Raw genomic sequence first — 11903 nt, 5'->3', positions numbered from 1 at the left:
CCCTGTTCACATGCATGCGCTCTCCCTCTCCCTCTCTAAAATAAATAAATAAAATCTTTACAAAAAATTGCACATAGTATAAAGCTCAAGAATATGTTTTTATGATTTCCAGAAGTATACGCCTTATGTTAGGATTCCCAAACGGATATGCTTTTCTTGTCTGTGCTCCTGAGCCTGAAGCCCTTGTGCTGAATAGTTCCACTCCGGGCTCTTAAAGGCATTTCAGCATGCCCATTGCTAATGCCGTCTTGAACCAGCTCTTTTGACCATGCTAATCATTCTCCACTACAGGCACCGACTACCAATACTCCGGGCCTTCGTCAACTTTTACCTGGATCATCAGAACAGCTTCCAAATTGCTCTTCTCCCATGCCGTGTTGCTTACTCCAGTTGACTTAGAGAGCCAGAGAATGTGTAAATCTGACAGAGGCTTCCCCTTGAGTAAAACCCACCAATAGCTCTCCGTCAACCGCAGAATTGATTCAAGTTCTTTGGCAGGAGATACAATGCCCTTCTGCCAGCTTTATTTGGAAGACTCCCTCGGAGTCTCTGCTCAACTGCTGCACCTCTTGCTCACCCCCCCCCCACCACTTTGCAACTTTCCGGTTTTGCTAATGATGTTCCCTCTGATGCCAGCGTCCTTCCCCTCTGTTTGCTGTATTAATTCTTAATTATTCATTCAAGAATCTGCTCATTAACTCATGGAGAAAGCTGCCTTTGACCCCGACCTTGCCCCTCCAGGGCTAGGCAAGGAGCCCGACATCTGTGCCCTCAGAGCATTCTGTGCCCACCTTTATATGGGACGTGACCATGGACAGGGTAAACATTTGTTTAGCTGTCTCCGGAGTGCTCTGCAAGCTTCCCTCCATGAGGAAGGGGACTGGCTTACTCATCTTTTATCCCAGCACTTACCAGTGCCTGGTGGACAGTAGGCGCTTCACAGGTGTCTACTGAACAGAAGCATTAAGAAGAGGGTGGCAGGTGAGATGCAGTGGAGAGAATGCAAGGAAGTGCAGAGGAAGAGGGAGGGAAGGCATCCCAGGATCTGCCTCTGGTGTCTTGGAATCTGGGCTCCAGCTCCAGCTTATGCATGATGGAATTCCAAGCAAAGGCTCTCTGCCTTTCTGGCATGGGGGATCCTCGGTTTGGATCAGGCACAAGTGGGACTTAATGGACAACCTTCCCACAGTCTCTCCTGCCCACACTCTGACAATTGCCCCTGCCTTCAACCTGAACACACGGCCACTGGCACAAAAGGCCAGGACACGCGGGCAGAATTTTGGCAGTGGCCCCTGCTTCTTGCTCTCATTTCGCCCATCTCCTCCATGGACGCATGCCAAAGATGATGATTAGAACTCCCTCTTGGGGTGGCCTCAAGGCTTAGAGTTAGACCCGGGAGGACTCCATTCCACAGATCCGATGAGCAAGCACACAGGAACACCTCCCTCTCTGCACCCCCCACCCCCACCCCTTCACCTACAGCAGAGGCATTTCAAAGCTGAGTCTTAGAGGCTCGGGCAGCTTTTCTAACTCTGCCCCAATGCTCTGGAAAAAGCCCCGGGAGGAGGCAATAAAAGGTGCCACCCAGCGCTGGGGTTGCCTTGCGCCTGTGTCCGTGTTGTCGGCGGGGTGGAGAGGAGAGTGCTCGAGGGGGACAGAGTGCAGGCCCAGCTCACTGGCAGCCCTATAACCTCAGACAAGCCGCTTGACCCCTGGTCTCAGTTTAGGAACCTGTAGCAATGGGTTTGGCCTCCTCCCTCCGCTGCGAGCGTCGCCACTAGGGAGAGGCAAAGAATTGCAGATCCCCCAAGTCCCCGCTCAGGCGGCACACCGTCCGGGGCTTGCGTAAGGTGGGACCCTCGCCGAGGGCCGGACGGAGCAGAGGCAGCGGAGGTCTGGCCCAGCCGCGGGCCGGCTCCAGAGGGGTCACTCCCGCCCCGCTCCCGGCCCCCTCTCCGCCGCCGGGTTCGCCGTTTCCAAGAAGCGGAGTCTTGGGCTCTGGTGACGCGGAGCTTCAAGTGCCGCCGCGAGGGGGGAGCAGCGAAGAGGAGCCCCCCTCCCCCGGGCGCCCGGGCGTGTAAACGTGGGCGGCGGTGAGCGGCTGCCCTCCCCTCCCCTCCCCTCCCCTCGCCTCCTCTCCTCCCCGCGCAGCGCTCCCGCGTGTGCGGGTGTGTGAGTGCGTGTGTCTCCCTCGCTCCCTCCCGCACGCGCTCCGGCACTAGTGCAGGCGGCCGGCCGGCGGCTCCCGGCTCGCTCGCTCCGGCCGCTGCGCTCCCCCCCCGTCCCCCGCCGCCGCCGCCGCCGCCTCTGCAGTCGCAGCCGGGCATGGTGAGTGAGTGAGGGCCGGCCGCCGCGCGCCCCCCGCCGCAGCCCGCTCCGTCCCGGGGACTCAGCCCGCGGCGGGAGCGCGCTGCGGGGTCGGTGGCCCGTGCGCCCTCGGTGGGTGGCCGGCGCGCGGCGCCGCCGGGCCCCGTCTCGCCGCGGGCTCCGCGCCCCTCCGGCCCCGAGCCCCGCTCCTCGAGGGCTGCGCGCTCCCTCCCCGCCCGCTCCCCGCCCCGCCCCGCCCCGTGACCGGCTCCCCGTCTTGTCCCGCAGGACCCGCCCGGACGGGACCACGCCGCCGCCGCCGCCGCCGCCGCCGCCCGGAGCCGCGCTTCGGGTCCCGCCTGAGCCGCGCCGCCGCCGGCGGGGGATGGGGCTGCCCGGGAGGCGCGCCGAGCCCGCAGGGGGAGCGCGGAGCCGGCGCGCAGCGTGAGCGCCCGAGCAGCCCGCGCCGGGCCGGTCCGTGCGCACCGCGCGCCGCCGCCGCCGCCGCCGCCGCCGCCCGCGCCTCGATGGCGCCATCGCCCCGGCGCCGCTGACCGCCCGCGCCGCCAGCCCGGCCCGCGCCGCCGCCCTCGGAGCCCGGCGGCCGGGGAGCGGCCTGCGGCGGAAGCCTGCCCGCGCCCTCCCGCCCGGCCCCGCCATGGCGCTGCGGCGCCTCCTGCTGCTGCCGCTGCTGCTGCTCTCGCTGGAGTCCCTGCACCTGCTGCCCGGCGCCCGCGCCGCCCGCGGCCGCGCCGCCAACCGGACCCTGAGCGCCGGCGCCGCTGCCGTCGGGGGCCGGCGGCCCGGGGGCGCCCTGGCCCGGGGCGGCCGCGAGCTGAACGGCACCGCCGCCCGGGCGCCCGGCGGCGCGGAGGCGGGGGGCCGGCGGGGGCAGCCCGCGGCGGCGGCGGCCAGCGCGGCCGTCACCTACGAGACGTGCTGGGGCTACTACGACGTGAGCGGCCAGTACGACAAGGAGTTCGAGTGCAACAACAGCGAGAGCGGTTATCTGTACTGCTGCGGCACCTGCTACTACCGCTTCTGCTGCAAGAAGCGCCACGAGAAGCTGGACCAGCGCCAGTGCACCAACTACCAGAGCCCCGTGTGGGTGCAGACGCCCAGCACCAAGGTGGTGTCGCCGGGGCCCGAGAACAAGTACGACCCGGAGAAGGACAAGACCAACTTCACGGTCTACATCACCTGCGGGGTCGTCGCCTTCGTCATCGTGGCCGGTGTTTTTGCCAAGGTCTCCTATGACAAGGCCCACCGCCCTCCGCGGGAGATGAACATCCACAGGTGAGAGCGCGTGCGCGCGCGCGCGCGCGCGGCCGCCCGGTGCCGGTCCCCGGGCCCCCGGGCCCCCGGCCTCCCGGCCTCCCGCCGAGCCTCGCCCCTCTTAACGTGCGTCCCGGGTCCTCAGCACCAACCACATCGCTCTAACTCTCTGAGACCGGTTTCTCCCTGGCTTCCTTGACATGCAGATAAATCACAGCTTTCTTATTTCCACCATTTCTTCAGAGTCCAGAACGCGTGCTTTGGTGGTAGGGGGATTACGGGGGAAAGTAAGGATCAGTGGAGTCCATGAAGTTTGAGCCTAGGAGTTTTACAAATTCTATAACCCTGGATGGGAGGGGGCGGGGGAGGTGGAGGGTGGGGTCCCGGGTTCAGTTTTCAGGGCAAGTGGGCGCTCTGGCGGTAGGCTCCTCTTGCCTTTGGTTTTCTGAGTCTAACCAGCACATCCTCTTCGGCCTAGGATATTGAACAATGTTGGAACCTTCCAGGAGGGAGTAGCAAGTGATTTAATATAAGCTGCGTGTTCCCTGTGTGGGACTGGGGGCGGTATGGAAGGGATGCCTCCCGGGTAAGAAGGGGTAAAGATTTCTCCATTCCATGTTGACCAAGGGCAGATGGTGTCTCTACACTGCCTCTTGCCCAAGCGGGATGCTTATTTTCCTGCCGAGACTGGAGGACTTGGTCTTTCAAACCCTGTTGGCAGAACGCTCTGAGTTAACGTTCTTGCTGTGTTGAGCCCAGTGGGCAGCTTTTACTGCTTACATTGGGGGTGGGTGGGTGGTGCTGGGGTAGCCTCCTCCCAAAACTTATGCCAAGAGCTCAAAATATGGCAGTGCTTGGCCCCACCCTGACCGCCTCCCACCCCACCCACCCTGGCTCCCAGGGAGTCCTTAGGGAAGTCAGAGCCCAGAGAACAGGAAACCAGACTCTTCACAAGGCAGGGACCGATGCACCCAGGGGAGGCAAAGTTAGCTCAGCTTCCAGTCCCCTCATGATGATGAATGGCTGGACTTGGTTCAGCAGAGTCTTCCAGGGAACAAATCCTGCCCCAGGACATGCCTCCATTTTTGGCACATGGTGTTAGCACTGTCCCGGTAACCAGGACCCCCTCGCCCCGACCAGTCCTGCTTCTGAGTGTGCCAAGCAGGCCCCCACACCGAACCACACAGCTTAAGCTCATTTCTATTCTTTCGGCCTGAAAGCCTTCTTCCCTTGCTGCTGTGGACATTAATCAGCCGGACCCTGATGAAGAGAAAGGCAGATAGAAATTTCTGGGCATGATTTTTTTTTTTTTTTCTTCCTTTGAAGGTGTTGAGAAAAGATGATACTCTCTGGCAGGTTTTATTGAGTCAAACTCAGGACGTGTGGGTATTTCAATAGTGACATACATAGTTGGGTGTTAGAACTGGGTGCTTCCAAAAGCAGACCCGTGTATAATCCACACTCATCACCCTAAGGTGCCACCGTCCCCCAGTCCCCCCATCTTTTTTTTTTAAGATTTTATTTATTTATTTGACACAGAGACACAGCAAGAGAGAGAGCACAAGCAGGGGGAGAGGGAGAGGCAGGCTCCCCTCTGAGCAGGGAGCCCGATGTGGGGCTCGATCCCAGGACCTGGGATCATGACCTGAGTGGAAGGCAGACGCTTAACGACGGAGCCACCCAGGCATCTCCCCGTCCCCCATCTTATCTTTTAGGTAGTGAGTCTGTGCCTGGCTGGTCCCTGGCACGGATGGAGGAATTGTGAGAAATGGGGTGCGGTCAGTCCATGTCTCCTTTGGGTCTGGTCTGGTGAAGGGTTCTCGCTCTTGGCTCACCCTGGAAAGCAGAGAAGGCATAGCCTGTGGGAAGGCACCTTCCAGAAGCAGATGTACCTGGTCCTTATCGTTCCTCTACCTACCTCCAGGCCCCAGAGCCTTGTTTCTCTTCACCTTCTCCTGGCCTCCTGGCCTCTTGTCCCACCTTCCCCTGCTGGTTGATTCCCACCAACCTTTCTCTTGGTTTCTTTCTTCTCTGAGCCGCCCCCTACCCTGCCCTTGCCACCACCCTACTGAATGTATTCATCATCACCTGGGAGGATACTGATGATGGTCTTTGGATGCTGGCGCTGGCCTCTGTTCTACTGGTTTGTGACCCTGGACATGTCACTGTCCCTCTGGGTGTTTTCTCCCCTTCTCATCACCTCGAGCCCTACCCCAACCCCAGACTAGGGTGACTCGTTTGTGTACAGGTATGTGGCTCAGGGACTGGTGATGGTGTTGGAGCAGTTTCTCTCTGGGGTCAGGGAAGGAAGGTAACTGTGGAAGGGAGCTGAGTCCAGCCTCAGACCATGATGTCAACATGGGATGTTTCTCCCTCAAATTCACCTCCTGATTTTATTCAGTTCACAGATTCTCTGCTGGCAGCTGCAGTTTCGCCTGCTGGGTGCTTTGGAAACCGACATACTGGTGCCTGTTTGGTGGGGGACAGTGCCTGTCTCTGTGTTTGGGGGAAGGGGACAGAGCATGAGCCATCCCTCGAGGACACTCCATGAGCGACCTTGGGCAGGGGGTGGGGGGGGGGAGGTGGAACTCAGCGTCCAGTTCCGGGTGCCTCGGGCACAACAGCATCCCACCTCGACCTCTCCCCTCCCCGGGGCGGGTCAGGCTGAGCGTGCACATGGCAGGGAGCTGCTCCCCAACTCCTGGGCGCGTTCCCACGACGCATCTCAATTCGCTCACACTTTACAGGTCACCGCTTGCCATTCCGGTGGGGGGGAGGGGTTCCGTGCAGAGGGTCTCTTTGGGAACCGGAGTAGGGAAAAGGGAAGAGAGAACTAGTCCCACCTCATGAGTTTGCCTTAGGGAGAGTGGGGAGGAGGAAAGGGTGCACCCTCGCCAGGGGTCAGTGGAAGAAGTGGGCTGTGTGTGTGGTGCCATATGCCTTGAAATAGTTCAGCAGAGACATTTCCTTTCTGGAAAGGCGAAGGATTTATTCCAGCGAGCGATCCTGTCTCCGAAGATGGGAGCTGGGCAGGCAGGGGCTGGGTCCGAGGGAGGAGAACCGCCTCATCGGAAGGGATGTTTGTGGGAGGGTTAGGAAGGGGTAGAGGGGAGGCTTCCGCCCTGAGATCAGCCACCTGCCTCCTCCTGGTGTCCCCAGGCTAGCCAGCCCTCCGCTTGCCCGTGGTACACATTCCTTAGAGCCCAGCTTCCTTTCAGGGCTCCGGCCCCCGCAGGGAAGAACAGGTTTAGTCTTTTCCAGAAGTGATTAGACCTTCTTGCCATCTTGTTTCTGTGTGAGAAGTCGGTGTCTGTCGGGGAAACTCTCAGCTCTCTGGTGACGTGAACAGAGGATCAGTCACACTCGGCTGGACCCCAGGGAGGAGGAAGAGATGGACAGCCTGAGGGACCAAAGGTTGAGCTGTGCTCTGGATCTGGGGAGCCACTGGACTTGGGGTGCCCACCTTTCCCCGCCGGGGCTCCGTTTCCCACCTGGATCGCTACCTCACCTTCCCCTATTCACCTTCCCCGGACTGAAGCTCAAGCTGATAACCTGCAGGCATGCCCCAAGTTTAATGCTTCCTGAGCCTGAGCCGTTCCTGCATTGCTTCCTGGGGCTGTTTATTCGCCAAGGGGCTGCGATGTTCTCCCCGGGGGGCAGGGGCTTCGGCCCAGGAAATGGGGCCCTAGGAGCTGTCTCACATTCAAACCTGTTCCCTTCTCCTCACCTGGAGGTGATTCATTAGTGTCCTGGAGATGAGACTCTCCAAGCGAGAAACTCTGGCTTTTTTTTTTTTAGTGGCTACTTAGCAGCCGGGGCAGGAAGCTGTTAGGGTGCTCTGGATGTAGTTGGTGGAGGCAGGGCTGCCTTGGGTCCCCCCACTCTACAGGGATGGAGGGGATGGAGGAATTTGGGGTGGGGGTTCGTGCTCAGGGTTGCGGGCAGAAGAACCTGAGCCAGATGTGGCTGGGAAAGAGGAGAGGTGTCAGGAAGCGACCTGACAGCCATCAGGGGGGTCCTTTGTCTTTGGACTCCTCCTCAGCTTGTTTCTAGAGGAATCAAGAGAACACTCTGTTCCACCTTTTCTCCCTCTAGAAATCCATGGCAAACCCAAAGAGGCCTGTTATGGACTGCCTGACCATATCGCTGCAATAGCAGGACCCCTTTGCTGGCTGATTTCGCGAATTCTCTTCTTGGATTCGCAGGCTATGAATTGTCACCGCATCCCCAAACACTCCCATTTCTTGGAGCACTGCGAGCTCACTATAATGAATTGATCTACACAGAGAGTCAACTTGTTTTTTACCTCAAATAGAGCAGTTGGAAGGACAGGGGAAAAAAAAAAAATCTTGCCTTGGACTGAAGGTCTGAGCCTTGCTTGTTTTCTGTTGCTTTGGAGGGAAGAAAAATGCATGCAGGGAAAGCAGGGAAATTGTAGAAGAATTTAAGGAGGCTTATGGAAGAGGGGTTAGGGAAGGACACCAGGAAGACAGGAAGAGGCAAAAATGGCTAAAGGAGGGAGGCAATGGGGTGAGAAGCGGATGCGGTGCCCGGGTCCTGGGCTACACGCAAATGCCTTCGATTCCACAGAGGAGCCCCGCTCACCTGCTGGGGGGCGAGATATGTCTCAAGCCATATAACGTAAGCCTCTAAGGTGGGGATTACCTTGGACACATAAGGCTGGCAGAGTTCATTCTTGATTGAGCAGGTCAGCTGTGCAAACTGCTTTTCCAGAATCTGGCACGTTGACAGTTCTGTCTGGTCTGTCGCTTTACTGTCTTCTTGTCCTCTTGCACCCCACCCCAGCCCAGAAGGCACACACATGTGTCTTCCTTCCCCACCCACAGCCGCACCCCAGGCTCCAAGCAGGTTCCTCGGGAGGAATCTGCTGCTAAGATAACAAGAGTTCGCCCACAGTTGCTAGATTGCCAAGACCCAGGTGGAGGAAAAGTCCAATTCACTGTTTTCAACCTATTTTAATGAGAGATCAGATTGATTTGGCAGTTGATTTCGATCCAGGGGTTCGGACAGCTGAACAAGTGAGCTGATGGAAAGAGGTTAATTCACCAGCCCCGGGCAGACACGCCCACGGAGGATCCAGAGTAGAAGGGAGCTATACCAAAGGAGGCTTCGTCCTTCCCCCTGCACTGCCCGATTTCTCCGGGGCCTGGCAGCATCGATTGCCCTTGGATCTTAACATTTCTGGCTGCCTTTCCATAGTGAGTAGGAATCCCCTACTCCAGGCTGGAAGGGGCAGCCAGCCACTGGCCATGGGATGTCACCCCCCCGCCCCGTGCGATGTGCTGCATAATCTGTCTTTAGGATTATGGCAAACTCAGGTGCATCTTGTCTTACAATCTTGGTTTTATCCCTTGACGACGTCCATCCTGGGGAACCACAAAATTGCCTTCCAGACTTGCGGGTGACATGTCTCAGATTGTCCATGGGGAAGGGACTCTATTAGAGCCTGGGTTAAATTTGTTTTTTAGGGCGCCTGGGTGGCTCAGTTGGTTAGGCGACTGCCTTCGGCTCAGGTCATGATCCTGGAGTCCCGGGATCGAGTCCCACATCGGGCTCCCTGCTCAGCGGGGGGTCTGCTTCCCCCTCTGCCCTCTTCCCTCTCGTGCTCTCTGTCTCTCATTCTCTCTCTCTCTCGGATAGATAAATAAAATCTTTAAAAAAAAATTTGTTTTTTAAATATCTTCCGATGAGATTTTTTTTTCTCCCCCTCTTTTCTCTGTATTGGGAAACTCCAGCCCGTTATTTTTCCCTGAGTCACATTTCTGACCTCATGTTTCTAGTAGGTACTGCGGATGGGGAAGAGGGCTTGGTGCAAGGGTTTACCCATAAACCCTCAGAGGGTCTCTGTCCCTTGGCTTTGAGCAGGCTTATTTCACACCTGTTCAGGATAGATTGCTCCCCCTGTCGTTCTTCTTCTTCTTTTATCTTTAGAAGTAAAACCAAATCGTCCTGAAAAGGCAGAGTAATATAGTTATCCTTGAACAGCACAGGTTTGAACTGCATGGGTCCACTTACACACAGATTTTTTTTTTTTCAGTTTTATTCTGCATTTTTTTTTTTTTAACGTAGGCTCCACGCCTGACGTGGGGCTCGAACTCACGACCCTGAGATCAAGAGTGACATGCTCTCTGGACTGAGCCAGCCAGGCACCCTCAGATTTTTTTTTTTTCCCCAAAAAATACAGTGCAGAACTGTAAACGGGTTTTCTCTTAGGATTTTCTTAACATTTTCTTCTCTCCAGCTTAGTTTATTGTAAGAATACTGTATATGCTACACCGTAAGGTACAAAATATGGGTTGGCTGCCGTGTTATTGGGAAGGCTTCTAGTCAACGGTAGGCTATTAGTAGTTAAGTTTTTGGGGAGTCAAAAATTATCCTTGGATTTTCAACTGAATGGGGGGGGCGTTGTCGCCTCTAACCCCTGCCTTGCTCAAGAGCCAACCATACGTTTTATTATTTTGTCATCATCATAGAATTGTAGAATTTTTATTGCAGGCCAGTCATGTAGCCTAACTTCCTGATTTTATAGGTGAGGCGATGCCCGGGGAGGCCCAGATCACAATGTCAGGGGTCCCTAGCTGGTGGGTGGTGAGCTAGACCCGGAAGCTGGGGGGCGGGGCTTGCGTCCTGGGCCCGCCCACTTTCCTGCTCAGGTGCAGCTCAGCAGTGAGCGCCCATGATGGCTTCCCTTTATGCACCTGTTTCTCAATGGCCACCAGAGAACTTCCAGATGTTTAGAGGTGTGAGTGAGGGCCTTCTCCCCTATATCGCTTCCCTACATTGCTTTGGTACTTCCTCATTCAGTTTGATCATCCCCTAAAATGATTTCTCTCCGTCTTCCGGGGCCGCCTTGCAGTTTTCTCCAGGTCCCTTTGCAGAGGGCGATAACCTGATCAAAGCACCATCCTTCAAATAAGATCTGAGGGATGCAGAGCACTGAAGAAGGGGAATGCAATGAAAGCCAGAAAGTTGTGAACCATGGTAAGGGGCCACCGAGTAAAACTGTGGGCTGACCTCTGTAATTCAGAATGTGGGCGCTGAATGCTTTCTCTCTCTCCCAGAGATGGGGTTGGGGGGAACGCTGAGACTTACCAGGTTCAATGAGTTTTAGTTTTGCCAGAGACCACCAGAGACCTCCAGGCGCCCTGTGGCCCAGCGTGGGGAGGATTTCACCTTTGTCCTCCAGGATGGCTCCCCGCATATCTGACAGCTCTCTGAGCAACAGAGGTACATTCATTGGTACCAGCCCTTGCCCCTTCTCAGTGCTGGGGCATGACCCCACAGGGACAGGGTGGATACAAGGTGAGGGGTCCAGAGAAGCTTCTAGAAGGATGCCTAATGAAGCTGGAGATTTAGGTCCAGCCATTCTGTGAAATTCATCTCGATGGCATGAGATTTGGGGCCCGTGTCCTGCAATGTGCCTGATCGTAACTTTGAAAGAACCAGGACGTGCGTATCCTAATGTGTCCTCCTTCCAAGCAGTCACCCTGGGAGGCCCCATGCTGCCTCTTCTCCAGAAAATGTTGCCACAGTTCCTCTCCTGGAAGTGTTCTCGGAGCCCATGGCATGTCATCTTGAGTCTCCATAATGGCACAGATTTTTATCCTCTTAGGGCAGATCTGATTCTTGTAAGCAGCGATGAGTCACGGAGCTGAGGCCGATGAATGGGGTAGGTGATCGGCCAGTTATTCGCAGACATAAAGAGTGCCTCCAGTAATGAGACCTGCTCTCCTGGGAGCCACGGCCGCTGTCCCCAGAGGCTGAGCCCAGAAGAGGCGTTCCAGTAATGAACACTGGCCCTGCAAAGCCGAGCCGGGCTCACCACGTTGGCCACTTTGCAGAGACCACTCTGCACGCAGAAGGGTATCACCAGCCCTCAGAAAATCAGCTTCATGTCCTACCAGCGTGTCAGGGGCAGACAGGGGAGGCACTGGGAAAAGAAAGGAGTCGAATTTGCAGGAAAGAGTTCAAATAACTGCCCAGAAAGGGAGAACCAAAAAAAAAGAATGTCCCACATTTCTTCACGAGATAAGTAGGCAGATAGCTCAATTTAGATTCCTAATTTGATTCTGAGGGTAGAGGGACCCAGTTTCTTGGGGATGCGTGGGGCTGGGCTTGGGGTCAGAGCTGGAGGGTCTCTGCGCCCTCCCTTCTGTCCATGTGGATGCCATCACCTCTGCGATCTGGCGTTCACGTGAGGTCCCCATTGGGGCCAGACAGCCATTGAGGAGGTAGAAATGTTTGCATGCGCAGGGAGGTGGGGCTGCCAGTGAGCATGGCCCGTAGATTCCCAATGAGCG

General features: G+C 56.9%; 1 protein-coding gene across 2 annotated transcripts in view; it reads left to right on the top strand.

Annotated features, from left to right (window-relative positions):
• Positions 1-2965: 2965 nt before the first annotated feature.
• The window catches only part of SHISA6 (shisa family member 6), a 254371-nt gene continuing 245433 nt past the window's right edge, over positions 2966-11903 (top strand). For both annotated transcript variants that reach the window (XM_081804162.1, XM_081804161.1), the window contains exon 1: positions 2966-3603. In XM_081804162.1, coding sequence (XP_081660288.1) covers positions 2966-3603 — 638 coding nt within the window. The remainder of the gene's footprint in view (positions 3604-11903) is intronic.

The sequence above is a fragment of the Leptonychotes weddellii genome, chromosome 15 (genome assembly GCF_054177405.1).
Source record: "Leptonychotes weddellii isolate Sample4059 chromosome 15, ASM5417740v2, whole genome shotgun sequence".
Taxonomy (NCBI): domain Eukaryota; kingdom Metazoa; phylum Chordata; class Mammalia; order Carnivora; family Phocidae; genus Leptonychotes; species Leptonychotes weddellii.
This window is presented reverse-complemented; position numbering and strand designations above follow the sequence as displayed.